Below are 24,569 nucleotides of genomic sequence, written 5' to 3' on the forward strand. Positions count from 1 at the left end.
TGGCTTAGAAAAGCATCCCTGCCTTTCTTGGAGGCTGTTTCCTGTAGCTCAGGTGGCCATGCCCACCAGGAAAGGTGGTTGTGTAAGAGCCCAACAGGGTGACCCAGACCACCACCAGCTCCTCCCCAGCCACCTGGGACAGTTCCTCAAAATAAATGAGATCCTTTCACATAGACTCTGTAGCATCATGCTGCACGCAGTCTGACCACACCGACCCCTCACTGCTCTGGAGCCCACTGACCACCGCTGCCTCGGCCTTTGCGCTGCTGTCTCTTTAGCCTGGAACAGTGGAGACTGCCTTGGCTCTGGTCTAGTTAGCAGGTTGCTCTCATCAGTTGATTTGCATTCCTGAAGGGCTGGATCTCTGAGCGAAGAACCTGTTCCCTGAGGGTCAGAGGAGTTTTCTTTGACTCAAGGGAGAGAGGGGAACCAATTCAAGAGATAAGAAGCAGAGTTGGCAGACTTGGGGTGAGTGGCCAATGAGCTCTGTTTCATAGGTTAGTAAGACAGCCCAGAGGAGATGATGGTGGGGGCAAGAGACAGCAGACCGAACAGGGAGTTACTGCACTGGCATAATGGCAAAGGTACCAGCAGGCGTTTGAGTCTCTGTGGGGATCAGATTTCCCTGGCTGGGCTGATGGGAACCAAAGGCAAAGATCTGTCCGGTCTCTGATTTTCCCCTTTTTTCTCCTACCGCCACTTCCTACTCCCTTTGTCTCTCTCCTTTGGTCTTTCTCAGCCTATCACCACACTTCCTCCAAGTCTTAAATTGCTAACTTATTTTAAGATTTTTTATTTATTTATTTTTAAATATTTTTTTTTTTAAGATTTTATTTCTTCATGATAGACGTAGAGAGAGAAAGAGAGAGAAAGGCAGAGACACAGGAAGAGGGAGGAACAGGCTCCATGCAGGGAGCCCGACGCGGGACTTAATCCCAGGACTCCAGGATCGTGCCCTGGATGGAAGGCAGACGCTAAATTGCTGAGCCACCCAGGGATCCCCAAGATTTTGTTTTTAAGTCATCTTTATACGCAACTCGTATTTACAACCCCAAGATCAAGAGTCACCTGCTCTACTGACTCAGCCAGCCTGGTGCCCCATTAAATTGCTAATTTTGTGGGGTGAGGGGGAAGAATGGATCCCACAAAGGTAGCTCTTCCTTCCTTGCTTCCTGGGCCCCACCTGGGCTCCGCGTTGTTGGCTGCGCCACCAGGTGGCTGTGGCCTGAAATGTCAGGAGGCTCTGCTTCAATTGCTCCCAGAACTTGTAACTATTACGAGGTTAGCTTTTCTGGGGCCCCAGGGGTGCACCGTGCTAAGTGCCCAGTGCAGATCAGACAGTTTCATTTTCATAAAGACCGCATGATCTGTGACCTGTAATCTCTGTCTTTCATATGAGGAAAAGGCATGGGAGTGAATTTAGAACCTGAGATCCCAGGGTTTAATAGTGGAGAATCAGGAGCCCTGGCCAGTGGGCTGCACAGCCTTGCGGAATGACTGACAGAAAAGGATGAACAAAGGTCCCTGTCCTCAGAACACATAGAAGTCCACAGTATGGACTTCTTTTTCTTTTTCTTTTTTAGATTTATTTGTTCATGAGAGACAGAGAGAGAGAGAGGCAGAGACACGGGCAGAGGGAGAAGCAGGCTCCATGCAGAGAGCCTGATGTGGGACTCGATCCCCGGGCTCCGGGATCACACCCTGAGCCAAAGGCAAATGCTCAACCACTGCGCCACCCATGTGTCCCTGCAGTATGGACTTCTAATGATAGCTACAGTCCCCACCCCTGCCCATAAATGGACTGGAAAACCCTGGACATAACAATCCCAAGCCCCATCGAAAAAGCCCTAGGAAATAGAGCCCTTTGGCTGGACTTTTTGCTGCCCCAAATGAAGTGGAGTAGAACTGGCATAAAGGAAGGGGACAGGGACTCCTGGGTGGCTCAGCAATTGTGCATCTGCCTTCGGCTCAGGGCATGATCCCTGCATGGAGCCTGCTTCTCCCTCTGCCTATGTCTCTGCCTCTCTCTCTGTTTCTCATTAATAAATAAATAAAATCTTTCTTAAAAAAAAAAAAAAAAAAAAAGGAAGGGGACAGCAGCTATCTCCACCCCAGTGGATGAGCCTAGTATGGAAGGGTCACTTAGTTTCTGAGGTGAGAAAATGAAGAACAGCTGTGGGATCAGGAAGGGAAACTTCATCATGGCTTTGTCTCCATTGGATGGACTGACCTGGTCCCCAGCCTCACCTCCCCACAGCCTGCTGTACAGAAGCTGGCCTGTGTATATATCACTCTCTTGGAGACATGTCTTCCCAGAGAACCCCATTCGTCCTTTAAGACTTAATTCTGACATTTCCGTAGCTCTGGGCAGAACTTCAGGACATGCCCCAAGAAAGATCTAGATTCCCATTCTGGGACTAGCGTTTGCTGCTGTGTGACCTTGAAGAAGTCACATCACCTCTCTGAGCCTGTTTCTCATCCAGGAAGGATTTATTGTGCTCTACCCAGTATTCCGGCCCGGTGCCATTACATAAGTGGCACTCCGTAAATGGCAGTTCTTAATTGTCAGATAGTTGGTCACTCGTAGTTATTTATGGAGTGCCTGCTACATGCCAGACACCATTTTAGGCACTGGGGATAGCAACAGTGAACAAAAGCAGGAAATCCTGCCTGGGGGGTTGACACCATCACCAGCCCTCCTCATGCTCCCAGGCCACCTCATCCCTCCCTCTGTCATAGGTGGCCTGTTGTTGCTGGGTTTTGCACACATCCACACCCCTGGTGAGGTCACTCTAGCAGCAGAGATTGTCTGGTTTCTCAGAATCACAGCTCACTTCTTTTCCCACCAGCTCCCCAGCTGCCAGGGCCCAGCAACTACAGCATCCTCTCCCCAGGACCCCCAGGCACAGAGGCAGACGTGCCCTGACCCCATCACCTCTCTTCTCCAGCCCCTTCCTCGGCCCCAGCTCTAGGATCTGTTTCCCATCCATTTATCTAGATGGAGGCCATCCTGTTCTTTCTCCCCATCCCTGTATTGGCTTCCCATTGTCATTGTAACATAATCACAAACTTAGTGGCTTAAAACAGCACACATTTATCCTCTTATAGTTCTGGAAGTTAGAAGTCTGAAATGGGTCCACAGGACCTCCTTCCTTCTGGAGACTCTAGGGGAGAATCCATATTTTGCCTTTCCTACCTTCTAGTGACCCCCTGCATTCCTTGGCTTTTATCCCCTTCCTCTGTCTTCAGAGCCAGCAACATAGCATTTCTCAGAACGTTGTTACGTGGTCACATCTTCTGCCTCCCCCTTCCACTTAAGGACTCTCACCGTTATATTTAGGGTCCATGCAGCCCACCAGGATAATCTCCCCATCTCAGAATCCTTAATTTAATCACAGTTTGCAAAGTCCCTTTGAGTCCTGTGAGGTCTACTATTCGTAGATTCTGGGATTAGAGAGTAGACATGTATGGAGGCCATTATTCTGTCACACAGACATACCTGCTTCCCCCCCCCAACCCCCATTGCCTTCTTAATCCTTTCATTCCCCTTGGTCCAAGGCTGAGGTCCCCCCATATTCATTCCCAAACACCCCTGTTCCAGGTATAGCAAACGGAGTGGGAGAGGTAAGGAGGGAGAGAGTCCCCAGGCTCAGGAGCAGTGGCTCCTGCCCCTTAATCACACTGTCCTCCTGTCGTCCTGGCCCTCAGGGACCCCCAGAACTTTGTTCAGTATGAGTCATTCAGCCCTTTTACCTGCATGCCACCACCCTGCTCCCCTTTCCCTGTCCTACTTTCTCTTCCTCCATAATGCTTAGCCTATTCTAGCATGCTGTGTAATTCCTTTGTGAAGTTTGTGGTTTTCCTGCCTGCCTGACTGCTCTGCTGGAAGTGAAGCTCTGTAAGAGCAGGGCCTTGCTTTCTCTGTCACAGCCATATTCCCAGGGCCTTGAACAGTGCATAGCAGGTGCTCAGATGTGTGTGTTGAGTGGATGTTGCACTACAGAATTTGCTTTGTCTCTGTCTTCCATCACTGTGAAGTTTGTGAAGTTGGTTTTTTGTTTTTGTTTTTGTTTTTGTTTTTGTTTTTAGATTTATTTATTCATTGAGACACAGGCAGAGGGAGAAGCAGGCTCCATGCAGGGAGCCTGACATGGGACTCAATCCAGGGTCTCCGGGATCACGCCCTAAGCTGCAGGCGGTGCTAAACCTCTGAGCCACCGGGGCTGCCCCTGTAAAGTTGGGATTTGGAGCAGCAAGGAACTGTAGAGGTCAGGTGAATGGTCCTGTGTGAAGTTGGAGATGATGACAGGGAACCATAGTCCTCAAAGCCAGGGGACAGGATGAGTATAGGTCAGAACCTGTAACTTCCCTGGGCTGTGAAGGCAGGCAGATGTGGTGTGAAAAACAACAGATGCAGGTCAGGCAACTCAATGAGTACCTCGGTGACTTGGAGGCAGTCTCTCCTCACTCCAGGCCCATGGGAGCTACAGATGCCACATCTGCCCTAAGCACCTGACCCAAGCACTGTCTGCTGCTCTTGTAGGAAAGCTTACCCCTTTGGTAAAAATGGAAAAGTATGTATCAGAGTTCAGAATAGTATGTATCTGTTCAGACACATTCTTGAGAAACTCCCAGAGTCCTGGTCTTGATTGACGGCTTTATTCATTGAGACAGCCAGCCCCTGCAGAACCATAACTACTACATTTCGTTTTGTGCAGACTTACACTCATTTCCCCGGCCTGGGTTCTCTTTTCTCTGTCCCCAGGGTCCTGACTAGCTCTTGGCCTAAACCATCACCCCTGGCCTCCTCCCAGCCACCTGACCTCCAGCTTCTCCCCCTCCAGCCCATTCCCCACACAGATATGTGGCCATCCGTAACGTCCCTCCGTGGCTCACTCAAAATGAAGTCTGAGCCATCAGCATGCCCTTTCCCGACCAACAGCTCCCATCACATTGCACAGCACTACACACACATTATGCACAGGGGTCTCCGAGACCACCCTTAAGTTCAGTGATGAGCTAGAAAGACTCAACATAACTCAGCAAAGCTGTTAGATTCATGGTTACAGCAAAAGGAGAGAGATTAGAATCAGTAAAGGTAAAAGGTGCACAGGGCAGAATCTGGGAGAGACAAGATGTGAGCTTCCAGTTCTCTCTCCAGGTGGAGTCATAGTGACAGCACTTAATTCTCCCAGCAACACTTTGTGACAGCACATGTGGAGTATTGCCCTCCAGGGAAGCTCACCTGACCCTGGGGGTCGGTTCCATGGGCATGGAGTGTCTGTGTATGTGACTGTCGTTATTCTCTGGCCCTGCAGAGGTCAAGCTGGCAGGGCTTGGAGGTTATCTCACAGGTAACTGAAAAGGACCAGTCTTTTCTTTGGAATGTGCAGGGTTTGGACAATCCAGGCCTTCTGAGTCAGCCCTTTACTTCATACACAAACACTCCCTCCAGCCACACCAAGTCACTTAGCACCCCAGAGACCTGCTATCTCAGCCTCTCTCTGGCCCTTCCTCTAACCCACCTGACCAACCCTGGCTGACATCACATCCTTCCACACTCAGGAAAATGCTCCCTTATGCGACTGCCACTCCCCCCATCCCTGCTTGCCTGGAACCCTGGTACTGAAGTTCACGTTTGCCGTTTCTCTGGCTACCTCAAGGACAAAGGCAAGGCCATGGCTTAGGTAACTTCTGTGGACCTCACTCTCCTGGTTTGTGAAATGGACTTGCTTTAATTTTTTTTTTTTTTTTTTTTAAGATTGTATTTATTCATGAGAGACACAGGCAGAGACACAGGCAGAGGGAGAAGCAGGCTCCATGCAGGGAGCCCAATGAGGGATTCGATCCTGGGACTCCAGGATCATGCCCTGGGCCGAAGGCAGGTGCTAAACCACTGAGCCACCCAGGGATCCCCAATGGACCTGCTTTCAGGAGTAAATGAGTAATAATACATCTAAAGCACATAGCACAGGGTTAAATCAATATGTATGTGCCACTGTTAGTAGATCCCTAGCACCTGTAGTATGGGAAACCAATGAGGCACACTTAATAAATGGTGAATGATTAAACCAGAAAAGCCCCCACAGAAGATTGTTTTTCTTTTAGTTTTTTAATAGTTGCAGAGAACTTTTTATAAATGCTCTTGTGGAAAAATTTAGCCACAACTTATTAATAGAAGCTCTCTTGGGCTGAGGTCTTGAGAACTGAGACACGTAGGTGTAGCTATTCAGATGCTTTGGGCTGCCAGTAACGGCAGACTTGACGTGGCTCTTGAGTGAGGAGATGTGTGCGCTCACGCAAGAAGGAGTCTAGTGCACGGCAATATGCGGCGCCAGTGGCACTGAGGCCTCAGACATTGCTGTGGTGGGAGTTAAGGGACCTTTTCCAGGAGCCCCCAGTAGAGCTTTATAAAAATGCCATGGCCAGGGCCTTGCCGCCCATAAAACTACCCCATTGGTCTGGCAGCAGTGTATATATTCTGAACACCCCTGGAGGGGCTCCTGGGCAGCCAGTGGGGGATCTTCTGACTTAGACCATGTCCCAAGCACGGGTGGCCCCAGTGGCAGTGTGGGTGGTGCTGAGATCCTCTCCCTAGAAGCATGTGTCTGTGTGGAAGAGGAGAAGGAAATGTTAGGGTCTGGCAGGAAGGTAGAGGGTGCAGTGGAAATTGGAGAGGGGCAGCCACAGCAGGTTTCCTCTAGCCCAGGCTGTGACAGGATCCCTGAGGACACTTGAAGAAATAAAACTGGTCCTGAAGAGAGAGAGGGAAGAGGAAACAACTTGTGGTTGCCTTCTCTGGGCCAGGCACTTGGCTTCTCGGTAATGACCTTGTTTATCCTTCACTGTGAGAGAGGATCACCCTTCTCATTAGAGTTGGGGAAACTGAGATATAGAGAGGCTCCAGGAATAAAGTACACCAGGACCCACAGCTCGTAGCAGAAGCAGAATCCAAACCTGGGTCTCTTCTTTACATATGGAGAACCAACTTCATGCCTGAGAACAAGAGCTATCTTGCTGCGGAATTACCTGACCTGTTTTTAAGGTTTTTATTTATTTATTCATGAGAAACACAGAGAGAGGCACAGACAGAGGCAAAGGGAGAAGCAGGCTCCATGCAGGGAGCCCAACGTAGGACTCGATCCCAGGTCCCCAGGATCACACCCGGGCTGAAGGCAGCGCTAAACCGCTGAGCCACCCGGGCTGCCCCTTGACCTGTTTTAGATAAAGGGAAGATAAGCTCTTTGGAGTGTTGGAGTCTGGGGTACACAATGGCAGCCATGCCCCAAAGCAGGGCTGTTTGCCCTGTGATCAAATGGACTGGTTTGATGGAGTAGAAGTTCCTTCCGTTTGAGCCTCTCTTTTCCCCATCTGCACATGGGGACCATCATCCCAGCCTCCTTGTAGCACAGTTATGAAGTTGGCTGAGGGTCTGGGTAAAGAGAATTTATATAACAGGGTGCTGAGCACAGCAAGCTGCCTGGAAATCACCCCAGTATCTACATTAGAATCTACACTTCTCGTCATGGAATCTAGGGACCTCCCACTGAGCAGTGGCAGCTGACTGTGAATTCATGTTAAATTTGAGGTCAGCCACAAGCCCTAGGTTTCTGAGAACTTATGTACAGCTGAATGTTCATAGGCCCTCCTGGGGTCCGTTCTCTTCCCTCACCAGCACCAGCTCAGGGCCCTGTGAGCATGTGTGGATCCTCTGGGCACGTGATCACTTTCCCTCTCCTTCCTCCCCACTCTGTCACTCTCTCTAGTGGCAGCTTAGCTGCAGATGGCTGGAAAGATGAAGGGGTGCCTGATATGCACATTATCTGTGCCCTACACCTCCAGGTGAAGGAGGCCACCTCTTCTTGAGACCCTGGTCCAAGTTAGCAGTCCTGGGACCCATGTCCCATCCCTGAGCTAGGAAGAGGGCAGGCCCTGCCCTCTGTCCTCCTAAACCAGGGCAGTGCCTCATGTCCTACCATACAGCTCAGCTTTCTGGGGCTTCTCTGTGAGTTCCAGAAAGGTACTCGGGGTGGCACTCAACCAGATCAGTCCACCACCCACCACCTCCCACTTGCATTTAGCAGGGAAACTTGGGGAGCAGTTCCTAAAGGTGTTATTTTGTGTGCTTCTAGTCCCACTTGCCTGAAGTGTCTTGAATCTGAGCTCCTCCTCAGGGCTGAGGTCAGTTCAGGTGCCTGCCCTTTGGCCTTCTCCTCTAGGGCAACAGATTACTCCTTGTGCTGAGCATGGCCGTGCATGTCCCAAGCACATCTGGCTCCTAGCACATGACTCCCATGCATGAGCTTATGCTTCCAGATCTTTCTTTTCTAGTTTTAGCAGGGCCTGGCTAGGTTATGACAGGGAGTGAGATGGTGGCCACATATTCTAATTATCCAGTCCCGCCACCCTACAGACTGTTCCATCTTGCATTGAGGTTGCCTTTCCAAAACTGCCATCTGATCATGTGACTTACTCTGCTTTAAAAATCTTCCCAAGGTTTCAGACACCGACGGATTTGCTTTGGGAGCCAGAGTAGCTGCCGCCACCAGAATCTGGAGCCATGAGTGGGTTTAATTTTGGAGGCACTGGGGCCCCCACAGGTGGGTTCACATTTGGCACTGCAAAGACGGCGACAACCACTCCTGCTACTGGGTTTTCTTTCTCTACATCTGGCACTGGTGGGTTTAATTTTGGGACTCCCTCCCAGCCAGCTGCAAGTACTCCTTCTACTGGCCTCTTCTCCCTCACAACCCAGGCTCCAGCAACACAAACCCCAGGATTCAGTTTTGGAACCACAACTCCTGCCACAGGAGGAACTGGATTCTCCTTAGGCATCAGCACACCAAAGCTAAACTTGGGCAGCGTGGCTGCCACCCCAGCTACAGCACACCCTGGCGGCTTTGGGCTCAGCAGCAGCACCCTCACCAATGCCATCTCGAGCACTGTCACCTCCAGCCAGAGCACAGCACCCACCGGCTTCATGTTTGGCTCTGCCACCACCTCTGCTGCTCCTTCCACCACACCAGGGGGATTCTCATTCACAGCGGGGAGCACGTCCCAGACCGGGACCTCAGGTTTTAATATTGGCTCAATGGGGACTTCAACCCAGCCCACGGCACTTGCTGGATTGCTCTTCACTCCTGCCACTCCAGCAGCCACTGGAGCGGGAGCCACACAGCCAGCTGCTCCTGCACCCACTGCTGCCACTACCAGTGCTGGGCCCACACTGTTTGCCTCTCTAGCAACTGCTCCAACCTCATCGACCACCACTGGGCTTTCTCTTTGTACCCCATCAACCACGGCTGGAACTCCTGGAGCTGGAACACTGGGCTTCAGCTTAAAGGCCACTGGAGCAGCTTCTACGGCCTCCACAACAACATCCACCACCACGGCCACCACCACCACTGCAGCCACCACTGCAGCCACCACTACCACCACTGGCTTTGCCTTGAATCTGAAGCCCCTTGCACCGGCCGGGATCACCAGCAATGCACCGGCTGCTGTGGCCGCACCACCTGGCCCTGGTGCAGCCACTGGGGCATCTACCAGCCCTGTGATGACCTACGCCCAGCTGGAGAGTCTGATCAACAAGTGGAGTCTGGAGCTGGAGGACCAGGAACGGCACTTCCTGCAGCAGGCCACACAGGTCAATGCCTGGGACCGCACACTGATTGAGAATGGGGAGAAGATCACTACCCTCCACCGTGAGGTGGAGAAAGTGAAGCTGGACCAGAAGAGGCTGGACCAAGAGCTCGACTTCATCCTGTCTCAGCAGAAGGAGTTGGAAGACCTGCTGAGCCCACTGGAGGAGTCGGTCAAGGAGCAGAGTGGCACTGTCTACCTGCAGCATGCCGATGAGGAGCGTGAGAAAACCTACAAGCTGGCAGAGAATATCGATGCACAGCTAAAGCGCATGGCCCAAGACCTCAAGGACATCATCGAGCACTTGAACACATCTGGAGGCCCTGCCGACACCAGCGACCCACTGCAGCAGATCTGCAAGATCCTCAATGCGCACATGGACTCGCTGCAGTGGATCGACCAGAACTCGGCCCTGTTGCAGAGGAAGGTGGAGGAGGTGACCAAGGTGTGTGAGGGGCGTCGCAAGGAGCAGGAGCGCAGCTTCCGGATCACATTCGACTGAGGCGCCAGCCAGCTTCAGGGCCTGTGGGTTCTGAGGGTGTTGGGGGCAGTGGGTGATGCGCAAATTATTGTCTAGTTTTTGGTTGCAATGAATACTTGTTTGTTCCTTTCTTCCAAATGGCTGTGCCGTTGAGAACACTTCTGTGGTTTGACTTTGCAGTAATGAAAATGAAAATATTCCAGTGCTCTGGTCCAGACGGCCTGGTGGATGTGGTTTCTTTGTGTATCTTTTGTGTATCCCTGACCCGTTTTCACTATAACCACCACCTACCCCATCCTTCTTGCTCCAGCCAAGTGCTAGAGAAGTGCTGGAGAAGTTCATCCAAAACCATCTGTCTCCCAGCTAGGATCTGCTTAGGGTCCACTATGTCCCACACATAGTCTTAGGTACAGGGAAAAGAGTCTCTGTCCTCGACAAGGCAGCATCTTGGTGTGAGGTGTGTACCTGTGGAAACTCACCACCTGTACAAAGAAGGGAATAGTGAATAGGACTGACCAGGAGATGTAGAATTTCAGAGGAAGGACATGAGTGCAGTGTTAAGACAAGGGTCAGACTTGCACTAGCAGGTCTTGTCTGGCTGACATGACACCCCATCCTCCAGGTCTCTTTATCTTAGGCCTTATCTCTCCAGAAGCCCTCTCAGCCACCCCAAAGCTGGGTCAGGTGGCTATCCTGTGGCCCCTATACCACACAGAGCGTGCATCTTTGGTAGCACTTGCCACACTGTCTTGTGTAGACTGTTTACTTCTCTGCTTCCCCTTTAGAGTATGAGCCCCCATGGGCCGGGACTGTTTCTTGTTCCCTTTTGTGTCTTCACTACAGTCCCTCTCACATTTTCAAATTTGAATGAATGAACAACGGAGGTGAAACATGGCATCAAATGTTCAGCCCCAAAATGCCTGCTGAAATGGCCACAGGGACCAGAGATGGCCACAGACTTGGTTCAGAACTTGTTGATGCTGAAGCAAACCTAACTTGTTACAGTGAGATCCATGGTGATGTCCAGAAGACAACCAGTTGTTGCCCAAATATCTTTTTGTATTTGTCTTTATACTTTGCTGCACTGTCTATGACTCTATGTTGCTTTCCTAAATAAAATGTATTGTGGAAGGAAAAAGATGCCAATAATGTGGATCACTTAGAAAGCTGGGGGAAAAGAGCAGGTTCCAGAAGACTATATCAGTTGTGCAGTCTGAGCTGTTTGGGACTCAGAAACCACCAGAACTAGACAATACATCATTGAGGCACACATACACACAGAGATGCAAGTCATGGGTTCCTCTGGTGCTGAGGGCAGAAGGAACACACATGAGGGAACGTGTGCTGGTGATGGTCTGGGTTCCATCTTAGATACACATAAATGTTGAATTCCCTGCCGTCATCCCTAAGGCCTTGCTCAGGGATCACAAGTACCATCCCTCTCTGCCCACTGGGGCTAGCTGGAGGGTGCTGGTCGTGCTTCAATGGTGGAGAATAAATGAAGCTGGGATGTGTATTTGTATGGGTTGGTTTCCAGATATTGGCCCAGCATTCTGTCTCTGTCCCTAGTTCCATGGGCAAGAATGATGCCAAGTGCTTGGATCCCACTGCAGGGTGGAGAGTCTGCACCTTCAGCCTCTGCCTCACTAAGCCATGTTTTTGCCAAGGAATGCCCAAAGCTTATTCCCGGAGATGTATAGTCTAGTTTCCCAGTCACAATCAAGTCATTTCCTTGGACCATCTTCAGCTTCCAAGAATAAGTATCCTATCCAAGCAGAAGCCAACAGACTGACCCACTTGATTCTCTCTGAAAGCTCTGCCCCCTGAGCGGAATCTGAGCCTTGACTAAACTGCATGACCCACATCCTCTCCCTGCAGGAAAGAGAAATGGGGCAGCCTCAAGGCCCCTTAGAAAGTAGAAAGTTGTTTGTATTTTATCCACATTGATTCATGCAGCATCCAGTTTTGGAGCACTTTCTGTATGCCAGATCCTGACCTGGCATTGGAGTCACAAAAAGAAGTGCTTCCTGCCTGACAGAGGTTGTTGGCAGGGGCCATGCCATCCTGATAAAAGAATTTTTCTTGAGCTTGCATTTCCAATGTATATATTTGACCCGTTTTGCATATTAAACATGAATAAAGCTTAATTGCTTTTGCATAGATTCTTTTGTTTTTAAAGAAAACATTGAGTTCACTTGTTCCCATGCCCCAGGGGACCATGGGCACCCCACTTTGGAAAACAATGATAAATCAGGACAATGGCCACAGTGCTCTGGCACCATGGGGGAAAATGGCCCCACCGGGCTTCCTGAGGGCGGCAGGGAGGGGATCCCCTGGATTCCCACAGGACCAGCAGCTGACTGAGTGCCACCCTGCAGATGATGACTTCATTGTAACTGCAGTTTCCCTTTCCAGGAAGAAAACACAGATGCGCTTCTTTGCCAGTCCTGACAAACGGCCTTTACTTAAGTTCCTGTTCATTAAGTAGTATGAAGACAGCAAATGTGACTAAATTTGGAATCAGAGGCTTTTAAAGGCGAATCTCTCAGTAAGCTGTTAACTGCATTTCTTCTTCCAGTTCAAGGATAAGAGTGGCAACTAGATGTATGGCTTTTCTATCTCAAGGAAACCCTCAAATGACTTTCTGTGGCCCAGTCGCTTCCCAGGGTTATGCCTCTGCCTGTCAGGCAAAGCCTGGGATCATAAGGATCACGTGTTTCAAACAGATTTCCAGAGCCATAGCACCCTTGATCTAGGGGAGGTTGAAACCAATGATTCCCAAGAAGTGGTGTGCTGGTAAATGTTTAATGGTCAGTCTCCAGCAAATGCTGATGTATGCCCATAGTGTAACGACTCCCACTGTGGCTGATTTCAAGCCAACAATGTGAAGTCACTAAACGTGAAGTCACTGAATACGAATTTAGGAAATAGACACATATTACATAGATACAATTAATTTGCCTCAAGAGTATATATAATAGTAAAATGTAATCAAGTGATTGGGAAGTGATGAGTTTGAGTATATAAATGTGTTTTTAGTAAGATTAATCATAAATAAAGCTTTTTAAAAGGATGGGTGCAAAACAAAACCAAAGGTCTTAAAAATCAGTTATTGTGCACTGGTATGAGCCAGCCCAGCACACCACTGCTGCCAAGTTTTCAACCTTGAAATTAGTTGAATTCTTGAAAAGTCTGCCCTCAGACTAAGAGCAAGGGCTTTCTGCAGAACTTCCCAGAAACAAAATCCCTCAGCCTCAAGCCACATCGGCTTCTGGACACTCGCCAACCTCCCGCTAGGCTTATCTGTCCCACACTGCCCCTGCACCTGTCCCACAGCCCTCACACGGTGGCACTAATCACTTCAAACATCAGTGACTCACCTAGGTGCATGCACACCTCACGTCCAGACACCATCCTGATCAACCCCATGACCTCCATGGATTTCCCTGTGGCAGAAACCAGACCCAGTGTGCTGCTCTGCCAGGCTCAGGCACAGACCCCAAATCCAATGACCTGAAAGTAACACTCTGCCAAAGGCCCTCAGTATCATTCAAATGAAAAAGCAGGCTCCTGTTTTAATTTTGATTCAAATTAACTTAGAAATTTTTTGAGGGGTACCTGGTATCTCAGTCAGGTAGTGTCCAACTCTTGGTCTCAGCTCAGGTCTTGATCTCAGGGTCATGAGTTCAAGCCCTGTTTTGGGCTCCACACTGTGTGTGGAGCATACTTTAAGTTTTTTTTTTGAGACAATCAGGGAAATTAGACTTTGGTTTAATGCCATTTTTATTTTTATTTGGTTTTTTTGCTTTTTTTATTTTTATTTTTTTTGGAAGATTTTATTTATTTATTAATGAGAGACACACAGAGAGAGAGCGCGGCAGAGACACAAGCAGAGGGAGAAGCAGGCTCCATGCAGGGAGCCCGACAACATGGGACCCGATCCCAGATCTTCAGGATCAGGCTCCAGGCTGAAGGCGGTGCTAAACCACTGAGCCACTGGGGCTGCCCTAATGCCATTCTAAGCTTTTTTAGAGCAGAAATTGATAGGCAAACTACAGTACTTTCTTGTTAATAAAGTTTTATTGGAACACAGCCACGCCAATTCATTATACATGTTATGGCTACTTGGCATAATTGAGTAGCCAAAGACAGAGACTGTGTGGCCCAAAAGCCCCAAATATTTGCAGAAAAAGTTTGCAGACCCCTGTTACAGAGAAACATCCTGAACTATTTATGTACAAATAACATGTCTGGAATTTGCTGTAAAATAACGCAATGGGGGTGGGAGAAAATGAACTAAAGGAAGATGGACTAGGAGGCAGTGGATGCGCTTTGGTTGTCATCCTAATCTCTCTGTTTTTATTTTTTTATTTTTTTTTCTCTGTTTTTATATGTGTTTGAAATTTCCATAATAAAAAGCTTTTGAGAGGGGAGGAGGACCTGCCCTCCACAGCCTCCCAACTGCTCTGACTCCACACTAGGACCCTGGCACCTTTGGTCTAACGGAATCAGGACAAAGCCACCACCATTGACCCCGTTTCCGCACACACCCGATGATGACTTCTGTCCCGGGCTAACCAGAAAGGCCATGGGCACTGAGAGAGCCCCCCAGAACCAGCCATGCAGTGAGTGCCCCATGGGGCCCAAGGGTTCAGGAAATGGGAAGGAGGGGCAGGAGGGCTCTGTGGGAAGGGGGGCTCTGTCCAGGAGTCAAGCCTTAGATCAATGGCCTTGGGTAAGTCTGTCCTCCGCCCTCTGTGCCCCTCCCCGATCCTGGTCTGGACCACCAACTTCCACCTGGGGCTCTGGGCATCCCCTGGGCAGGGCCTAGCCCCTTGAAGACCCGGAGAAAGTTTAGTACCAATCACTCACAGTCTTTGAACCGCCTTAGAGAAAATAATATGCATAAGGCACTAGCCCTGTCAACTGAACAACCTGAACAACTGTGTGGCTGCCAGTATTTCTTGTCCTGCCAGCTTATCCAGGTCTCTGTCCTGGACCATATGTGGCCACTTGTGGGAGTTCCATTCAACATCAACCTAAGTGTAGTTCAGTGATTCTTTCTCTTTTCTTTCCTTTTCTTTTTTTCTTTTTTTTTAATTTTTATTTATATTTATGATAGTCACAGAGAGAGAGAGAGGCAGAGACACAGGCGGAGGGAGAAGCAGGCTCCATGCACCCGGAGCCCGATGTGGGATTCGATCCAGGGTCTCCAGGATCGTGCCCTGTGCCAAAGGCAGGCGCTAAACCGCTGCGCCACCCAGGGATCCCTCCTTTTCTTTTCTTTTCTTTCTTTCTTTCTTTCTTTCTTTCTTTCTTTCTTTCTTTCTTTCTTTCTTTCTTTCTTTCTTTTTCTTTCTTTCTTTCTTCTTTCTTTCTTTCTTTCTTTCTTTCTTTCTTCTTTCTTTCTTTCTTTCTTTCTTTCTTTCTTTCTTCTTTCTTCTTTCTTTCTTTCTTTCTTTCTTTCTTTTTTCCTTTCCTTTTCCTTTTCCTTTTCCTTTTCCTTTTCTTTCTTTCATTTATGAGAGACACACAGAGAGAGGCAGAGACATAGGCAGAGGGAAAAGCAGGCTCCATGCAGGGAGCCCGATGTGGGACTCGATCCTGGGACTCTGGGAACACGCCGTGAGCCAAAAGCAGACACTCAACCACTGAACCACCCAGGCATCCCTAGTTCAGTGATTCTTAGGGTGATTTTGCCTCCCCTTCCCCTGGGAATGATTGACAGTGTCTGGAGTCGTTTGTGGTTGTCACAGCTCAAGAGGCAAGTGTTGCATCTAGTAGGTAAAAGCCAGTGAAGCTCTTTAACATCCTACAATGCATAGGATGTTCCCCACAAAGATGGCCCCAAATGTCAACGGTAACAAGGCAGAGAGACCCTGCCTGGGCCCCGTCCCTAGCACACAAGCCCAAGCTTGCTGATGATGAGCAAGTGTTTCCGAATGTGAGCCTGGAGCCAAGCTACTGGGATCAAACCCAGGTGCTGCCACTTTTCAGCTGGTGACTTCTAGGCCTCAGTTTCCTCCCCTATAAAATGGAGACAGCTAAGCCCACCTTGCCAGAATCACTGCTGGAGTAAATGAAGTAAAATCTGGGAGGTAGTACCAAACAGCAGCCATAGGCATTTTATGGAGAGCAAGGAGACTGATCAGGTCCTGCCCTACAGGATCCCTACTCTCTCAGGTGCTGCTGCTGGGTCCCTATCCTGGGTCGCCTCATGACTTGGGTTCCTCTCCCTCTCTGTCTCGCTGACCCTTTGAGAGCTCTATTGGACGAGGTCAGCATTTCACTTCTAGACTTAGGAAGCGAGCCAAGGGTATGCCTGGAGCCAGGGGGCTTTGAACAGCCATACTGTGTGAGAGAGACCAGGGTGGTGGTCGGGGGCTCAGGGGTCCCAGCAGGGCTCCCCAAGCTGTTCTGGGGACCTACACTCCTTGCCTAGACAAGTGCAGGAGTTCCATGGCTCTGCTGCCTCCACCCTTCTCCGCTTCCATGATCTGGCTGCTCGCTTTCTTTGTGCATGTTGTTTCCCAGAGAAAATAGAGCAGATGGGTCTCCAGCCAGGGACCAGCTGGACCCCCAGCTCTCTGGTTCCCCACTGTGAGACCTGGGGCACAAGCCTTTCCCTTGACAGGCCTGGTTCCCCTCCAACACAGTGCCCAGGGGTAGATGAGAGGTGATGCCACCTGCACGTGTAGCTGCTGCCACTGTGAGTACAGTCCAAGCGTGGTGCTCAGATCCCAGTATCACAGGGAAGGAAGCAGGCAGGGGCCGCCAGGGGGAGGCCTTCCGACTCTGAAGCCTTGAGCGAGTCCTGGGGTCTTCCCCTGCCTGCCCCTCTCTATCTCTCAGATCCCTCCTCTGTCAAGGGTGGTGCTGTGAGGTCCACAATGAGTGCAAAGCACTAAGCACAGGACCACCTTGGTGGGTAGTTGCCGTGGGGATGGTCTCTGCCATTTTTGCTGACTTGTGCCCTTTGCTTTCTTGGCATTCAGTCTCAAGGCTCAAGGCTCTGTTTCCTTCTTAGCTGCTGCCTCCCAGGCCCCTGCATCATATGCCTTGTGACTCATATGCCCCCCCACCTGCCCCCGCCATCCTCCATCAAACCACATCCCTCTTTGATGTACTGTTTCGGATTTTCCAATCTTGTTGCTGTAGAGGATCTACTGCTCCTGGGTTTACTCCTCACCAGCTGCCAGGTACCCTCTCCCCACACCCCAAGAAAAATCCCCCAAATTGCCTCTTTTACCTCCACCCATTTCAGGGGAACTACCACATGTCTCCTTAGCTAAAGCTCCAAAAGCCCAGGGACCCCTGCTACCTCGACTCCTTGGAGCTCCTCAGAGCCAGGTCATCTTGTTCTCACTGCCTGACCTCAGAAAGAAAGCACCCCTCAGACAAGAATGGTGAAGGCTGAGCCCAGAGACAGAGGCTCCTGCGGCCTTCCTGCTGAGGTGCCCTCTGGCATCCTAGCCTGAACTGAGCACCACTGTGATTCTCAATGCAGGGATGGGAAGGGTGAGCACATGTCCTGGGCTGCTCCTTATGCAGGACTGGGAAGCTAGGGGTCATTCCCTGAGCCCCTTCCAGTATCCCCCAGTGGCAGCAGCTGGCATTTCCTAAGGAGCAAGTTTTAGTATTGACCCAGGTGCTTGTTCACAGGGTCTGACCTGGACTCCCTGCCTAATCCTACCAACACTGTAATGGCCCCCACTTGATAACTGCAGACCAGAACCATAGAGGCAGGCGCCAGGCTCAGGACCTAGGCACAATGGCCTCAGAGCAGCCACATGGGAGTGGAGGGCCAGTAACAAGTGACACAGAAGGACTCGGAGGCCTTCACAGGAGCATGCAGCCCCAGGGGCAGACACAGGGACCCCAAGACCAGGCACCCTTAGCATGGTTACCTGAGCATTCATTTCCAGCCTTCCTACCGCCCCAGAACTATTTGGGGCAAGAGGAAGAAAATAGACTGATTTGCTTCCTCTCAACCCCCTTTCCCCACCACCCACCTCCTTCAGCCTCAATTAAACTCTGAGCACCCAACCCTACAACCCAGGAAAGTAGTTTCATTTCCCCCGCCACAGATTTCCCAAAGGGAGGGGAGGGCGGGGCTCAGCTAGTTTAAGGACAGAGGAGGGGGATGGGGCAGACCAGTGGAAGCCACGGAGGAGAGAGGCGGTGCTGCTGTCCACGGAGAGCCAAGGTAGCAGGAGGCTGCAGAGCCTGGGACCCACAGAAGCAGACACCTGGAAACAGGAGACAGGGCAGAGGAGAGGGGGACAGAGAAGAGAAAGACAAGGCAGGGAGGAGGGGCAGGAGGGCAGGGAGGGGGGAGAGAGGGACAGACAGGTGAGCCCAGAACAGAGACTGCTAGATGGGAGAGATGGAGGGATGAGGCTCCAGAGAGACAGGTGGCCATAGGAGCAGGGCCTGGGGTGGGATCCAGGCTCTTGTCACAGTGACCCCTGCCTCCCCTCCAAATTAGACACCATCTCCCGCCGAGAATTATGGCCTCATCGGGTAAGTAAGCAGGGAGGGGGCACCTGGATGGGGTGGGAGGGATGGAGCCCACTTCTCTACCCACATGTGCCTGCTGAGCTATGCGCTGACCCCACCCTCCTCCCTCCAGTCCGGTACCTGCTTGTTCTGGTCTCCACCTTCCTCAGCCTGGTGGGCTCCCTGGATTGGAAGACCTCCCACGGCCAGGATTCCTTTGAGAAATGTATGCATGATCCTGACTATGAGGTGCTGCTCAAGGTTGTGACCTTGGGCCTCAATCGGACCTCGAAGCCCCAGAGGGTGATTGTGGTTGGTGCTGGTGCTGCTGGGCTGGTAGCTGCCAAGGTGCTTAGTGATGCTGGACACAAGGTGAGAAGTGCTGCTTGCAGTCTACCTTGAGTCTCTCCTGCTGCATGCAGGCTGGGTGTCCCAGGTGTCGGGGCCTGGCCATACCCCTGCTGAGGTTTAAGGGCCTGGGGGAGAAAAGCTATGCTTTTCCCCATGGTCTGGGGAGTGAAACCCAGAGGGAGGCTGAGAGGCCTTTGACATTCCCTGCCTCATTCCTGAGGGAAGTCCCTCTGAATGTCCTCCAACCTGGGGCGGGGAGGGGGATTTTGTGATGGTGGAGACGGAAACTCCCCTCAAGGAGAAGGGCCCCCTGAGGTCTAACTGCTGCTCCTCTCAACTGAAATCCAAGAGTAAGAATGGGCTGGGCCAGGTCTATTGTGCCTCGCAAGAAATCTCCCCACTCCCTGAGCTGGGAAGTCCCTTTGCCATCTGGCTTGCAGTCTTCCTGCTGCAGTCTGGAGATTGTGATGTATTATCATATATGACACCTATTCTAGCAACTCCTCTCACTTCTCCATAAAGAAGGGGATCCTTCTGTAGTCTAGGTCTGGGCTGCTGTGGGGATGGGAGGTCAGTGGGAGGAGCTGAAGGGCCCTCTGGCCCCCCTCCCTCCCCCCACCCACATCCCTCAGGTCACCATCCTGGAGGCAGACAACAGGATCGGAGGCCGCATCCTCACCTACCGGGACCGGAAGACGGGCTGGATTGGGGAGCTGGGAGCCATGCGCATGCCCAATTCACACAGGTGAGGCCTGACCTGGCAGCCAGGCAGGCACCGAGGACACCCCAGCCCCACCCCTGTGCTCAGACTCAGCCAGATCCCTAACTCCATCTCCTGAACTTCCACTCTGACCCCATACCTAACCCCCCAGCCAAGGTGTGTCAAGACTCCACCTCCACCTCTGTCTTCTAATCTAACTTCAAGATCTCCCAGCTCCAGCCACACCGGGTCCAGCCAGACCTCCAGACCTCCACCTCTGTCCTTCTTCTAATCTACCTTTAAGATCTCCCCGCTCCTGGGCAGCCCGGGTGGCTCAGCGGTTTAGTGCACCCTTCAGCCCAGGGCATGATCCTGGGGACCGGGGGATCCTGGAGAGCCAGGATCGAGTCCTACATCGGGCTCCCTGCATGGAGCCTACTTCTCCCTCTACCTGTGTCTCTGTCTCTCTCTCTCTCTCTATCTCAGACTGTCTCTCATGAATAAATTAAATAAATAAATAAATAAATAAATAAATAATCTTTAAAACAAAAATCTCTCTGCTCCCTCCACGTCCAGCCAGACTTCCAGACTCTAACCCTGCCCCTTCCCCAAAGCCCTCATCCAACCCAAACTCTGTCCCCAGTCCCACCTCATCCACCAGTGAACACCACTGGCTCCTGCTCCAAACACAATCCTAAACCACTCTACCTTCAGCCTTCTAGCCTCCAGCTGTGTTTCCATTTCATTCTGGGCCCTAACACTCATGACTCCAATCCTGGCCCCACTGCAGTCTCATGCCCATCCCCAAGCACCCTGAGAGGGGCCCCTACACACACACACACACACACACACACACACACACCACCCAGCCCTCTCCGGCCCCTTCAGGATCCTCCATGAGCTCTGCAAGAGCCTGGGACTCAACCTGACCAAATTCACTCAATACGACGAGAACACATGGATAGAAGTGAACAACCTGAAGCTGCGGAACTATGTGGTAGAGAAGATGCCTGAGAAGTTGGGCTACAAGCTGAGCCCCAGGGAGAAGGGCCACTCGCCTGAAGAAATCTACCAGATGGCTCTCAACCAGGTAGGTGGACTCCCTTGCCTGGCTTTTTGTCTCTCTCCTTTCTCCGTCTGCCATCGCTAGCTCTTCAATCTGTGCATCCCCATAAATGTAGCCCATCCCCAAAGCTCCATCAGGCTTTGGGCTCTGATCCCCTACACAGACACAGACATACACACACACACACACACACACACACACACACAGTCCAGACAGCCTCACCTTTGATGTTGTGGGCTTGAACTTTGATCTGCAGGCTAACATCTTCCCCATCTATCTCAGGAGACCCAGAGTTCTGTCCATGCCCCCCTAGCTGTACCCTGGGGTCCTCCAGCTCCCACTGAGCTCAGCATCTTCCCCAAACCATACTCCTATTTCTGCATTCTCCCATCTCACAATGGTCCCATCGCCCCTACCCCAATTACAAGGCAGATAGACCCCCAGGCACCACCCTAGCTCCTGCCCTCTCCCTTCCACCATTAATTCCCCGCCTCGTCCTTCCTACCCCCTGATCTCCTGCACTGTTCTCACCTCTCTGTCTCCACAGCCCCAGCTGCAGCTCCGGCTTCATCCTTTACCCTGGACCTTCATCCTGCTCCTCCCCTGCTCATAGCCCCCTATGGCTCCCCTAAGTGCCTTAGCCTCAGGTTCAAGCCCTGAATGGTCTGGTCTCTCTCACCCCTCTAGCCTCATCTTCTCTTCTCCAAGAAATTTTTGTTACCCGTCAAAGCCCTCATGGTGGCCCAAATACTGCCGCTTCATACTCCTTCATACCCACTTTGCTCCTGCACCATTCTGTACCCATGCCCTTGCTTGCTCTTGCTTCCTGCCCTGCCTGGAAGGTCTTTACCCTTTCTCACCCAGAGAACCCTGCTTATCCCCCAAGAATCAGCTTGAATGTCCCCTCCTCCAGGAGGGCACCAGGGAAGACTTCCTGGAGGAGCTGGCCTTGGCCTATTTCCCCTCCTGGACAAGAATGGGTACCAGTCCAGGCCAATTTTGTGCCTTGTCACTGTCCAGTTCAGGGAACCTAGGGAGACTTGAGGTTCACCTCAAGTGAGTGAGTGAGTGAAAGGGCACATCCTTTGGGGAGTTCCCTGCCACGAGGGAGAAGCCAGATGGACAGAGAAGAGGGTTAAAGTCAGACGGAGCTGTGAGGCTTCCAGTAAGGGAGGAGGTTTGAACAGCACAATAAGGGGTAGCTGCTTGTATTTCAGGCAAAGATGAGGCAGCAGGGAAACCAGTGCAGCGGTGCAGATGTTGGGGAGGCCTGAGGGTGGCCTGGGCACTGTACATAGTGCTCCCCTAAAAGATGGTGACTGTGGGGCTGGTTGAGGGCAGAACTCTGGGGCTCCAGGCACTGGGGAGCCATGGGCGGGGGGGCTTTGGGCAGGGGAGAAACCAGTTAATAGACCTCTCAGGGCTGATGGGTGGCAGAAGGGACTCTGCTTCTGTCTGTGCCCACAGTGATCCAGGTGACAGTCACTAAGCACCAGTAGGATACAGCCAGCCCGGAACTCAAAGGGTAGGACAGACACAGGCCAAACCATGCCCAGTGGGGCTGAGTGTGACATTGTCACGGTGGGCTGAGGCTGGGGCATGAGGGGCAGTAATGACTTGGGAAGACTTCCCAGAGTGGTGACACTGAATTGCAGTGGAGGGCAAGGCCAGGGCACAGCATGGGCAGACGCCTGGTGGCTTTAACAAGTGTGGTAAATGGCTGGCCGTGGGCAGGTGCAGGAGGAAACCTAGGGTCTGCACTCCAAGGGAGGCCTCTGCAGTCCTGCCCCTGGAGCTCAGCGCTGTCCCCTTTTTCCACCACAGGCCCTCAAAGATCTCAAGACCCTGGGCTGCAGAAAGGCAATGAGGAAGTTTGAAAAGCACACACTCCTGGTGAGTGGGCGCCTCAGCGTCGCTGTGCGGGTGGACTCCAGGCCTGACTCTACGGTGGCACATACCCCCTCTCTGGGTTTGCTTCCCTCATCTGGCACAAAAAGGGGGACTGGGTCGCTGAGCTTCAGAGAACCGTACTGAGCTCACGGTCTCGTCACAGAACCAAGAGGCTGGGCGTGGGAGGGACCCCCACCGTGTGGAGAGAGGTGCAGCCGGCTTGGGTCCTGACCCTGGCGTGCGCCCGTCGTCCCGCAGGAATATCTCCTCGGGGAGGGGAACCTGAGCCAGCCGGCCGTGCGGCTCCTGGGAGACGTGATGTCCAAGGACGGCTTCTTCTATCTCAGTTTCGCGGAGGCCCTAAGGGCGCACAGCAGCCTCAGCGACAACCTCCGGTGAGGGGCGGGGCCAGCGGGCCGGGGGCGGGGCCGGTGAGGGCCCGGGTGCCCGAGTGATGGGGTGGGCGGGGCCGTCGGCGTCGGGTGGGGCGGGCTAGTGGGGAGGTGAGAGAAGGGGCGCCCGAGTCTGACCACCCTCGCCCCTTCATCCCCGGGCTTCCGGAGAAAGGCGTGGCCCAGAGGAGATGAAGCGAGGTGCCCGGATCGGACGCTTCTCTGCTCCCTGGTCCTCGCGGGATGTCAGGGACCGGCGGGGGCAGGGGTAGGTGAGTGGGCGGGGTCAGCGAGGAGCAAGCAGGTGACAGAGCCGGTAACCGAGTGGGCGGGGCCTGCGAGAAGGCGAGGCAAAAGGGGACCCACCAGTGAGAACTAGAACCCGGACCCAGTAGAGCGCAGGGAGGGGCCTGCGGGGAGGAGCCGCCGAGGAGGGGCAGTGGCTGAGCTCCGGGATCTCTCTTTCGCCCCGCCCACAGGTACAGCCGCATCGTGGGCGGCTGGGACCTGCTGCCGCGCGCGCTGCTGAGCTCGCTGTCCGGGCCGGTGCTGCTGCACGCGCCCGTGGTGGCGATAACGCAGGGGACGCATGATGTGCGTGTGCACATCGCCAGCTCGCGCAGGGCCCGGAGTCTGAAGGCCATGACCGCGGACGTGGTGCTGCTGACTGCGAGCGGGCCGGCGCTGCAGCGCATTACCTTCTCGCCGCCGCTGTCGCGCAGGCGGCAGGAGGCACTGCGCGCGCTACACTACGTGCCAGCCACCAAGGTGTTCCTGAGCTTCCGCCGGCCCTTCTGGCACGACGAGCACATCGAGGGCGGCCACTCGAGCACCGCCCGCCCGTCGCGCGTGATATTCTACCCGCCGCCGGGCGAGGGCGCGCTTCTGCTAGCCTCGTACACGTGGTCCGACGGGGCGGCCACATTCGCCGGCCTGAGCGCGGAAGACGCGATGCGCGTGGCGCTCGACGACGTGGCGGCGCTGCACGGGCCGATCGTGTACCGGCTCTGGGACGGCAGCGGCATCGTCAAACGCTGGGGCGAGGACCCGCACAGCCAGGGGGGCTTCGTGGTACAGCCACCATTGCTGTGGCACGAAGACAGGGAAGACGGGAAGGACTACAACTGGGCGGTCCCTTACGGCCGCATCTACTTCGCGGGTGAGCACACGGCCTACCCTCACGGCTGGGTGGAGACCGCGGTCAAGTCGGCGCTTCGGGCGGCTGTGTTGATCAACAGCCGAGAGGAGCACACGTGGAGCGACAGCAACAGCGAAGAGGGGCTTGTCCATCTGGTGCCCAACCATCCCCGTCTGGTGCCCCACCATCCCCGCTGCGAGTTCCAGAAGGGTGGTGCCACCCACAGCCCGGGCGAACATAGGATTACTGTTCGGCACAGCACCCACAAGAGAGCCGAGCATTAAATGTATTTTCAGAAAATCCCGTGTGGTCCTGCCCTCTCCCTGGGTTCCCAAGGGCCTCACCTTGAGGATCTCATTGGAGCCGAAGCCAGTAGCCTTCACAGTAGAAGGGGCTGCACCTATTCTGGA

The 24,569-nt window shown here is 52.7% G+C and overlaps 2 protein-coding genes across 7 annotated transcripts in view; both read left to right on the forward strand.

Moving 5' to 3' along the window:
* The window catches only part of NUP62 (nucleoporin 62), a 24,969-nt gene extending 12,699 nt beyond the window's left edge, over nt 1-12,270 (forward strand). For 3 of the 4 annotated variants that reach the window (XM_038528161.1, XM_038528163.1, XM_038528165.1), the window contains exon 2: nt 8,497-12,270. In XM_038528161.1, the coding sequence (XP_038384089.1) occupies nt 8,561-10,144 (1,584 nt within the window). In that variant the 5' untranslated portion in view covers nt 8,497-8,560 and the 3' untranslated portion in view covers nt 10,145-12,270. Of the gene's footprint in view, nt 1-5,331; nt 5,355-8,496 lie in introns of those variants that run through there. The other variant, XM_038528164.1, reaches the window with a different exon arrangement.
* Nucleotides 1-24,459, forward strand: part of IL4I1 (interleukin 4 induced 1) — a 37,151-nt gene extending 12,692 nt beyond the window's left edge. The window contains exons 2-9 of one of the 3 annotated variants that reach the window (XM_038528159.1): nt 12,539-12,671; nt 14,543-14,748; nt 18,756-18,994; nt 19,606-19,718; nt 20,562-20,763; nt 22,564-22,632; nt 22,888-23,024; nt 23,501-24,459. In XM_038528159.1, coding sequence (XP_038384087.1) covers nt 14,712-14,748; nt 18,756-18,994; nt 19,606-19,718; nt 20,562-20,763; nt 22,564-22,632; nt 22,888-23,024; nt 23,501-24,443 — 1,740 coding nt within the window. In that variant the 5' untranslated portion in view covers nt 12,539-12,671; nt 14,543-14,711 and the 3' untranslated portion in view covers nt 24,444-24,459. Of the gene's footprint in view, nt 1-12,538; nt 12,672-14,542; nt 14,749-18,481; nt 18,647-18,755; nt 18,995-19,605; nt 19,719-20,561; nt 20,764-22,563; nt 22,633-22,887; nt 23,025-23,500 lie in introns of those variants that run through there. The other 2 variants (XM_038528158.1, XM_038528160.1) reach the window with 2 other exon arrangements.
* The last annotated feature ends 110 nt before the right edge of the window (nt 24,460-24,569 follow it).

Source organism: Canis lupus, chromosome 1, assembly GCF_011100685.1.
Source record: "Canis lupus familiaris isolate Mischka breed German Shepherd chromosome 1, alternate assembly UU_Cfam_GSD_1.0, whole genome shotgun sequence".
NCBI lineage: Eukaryota > Metazoa > Chordata > Mammalia > Carnivora > Canidae > Canis > Canis lupus.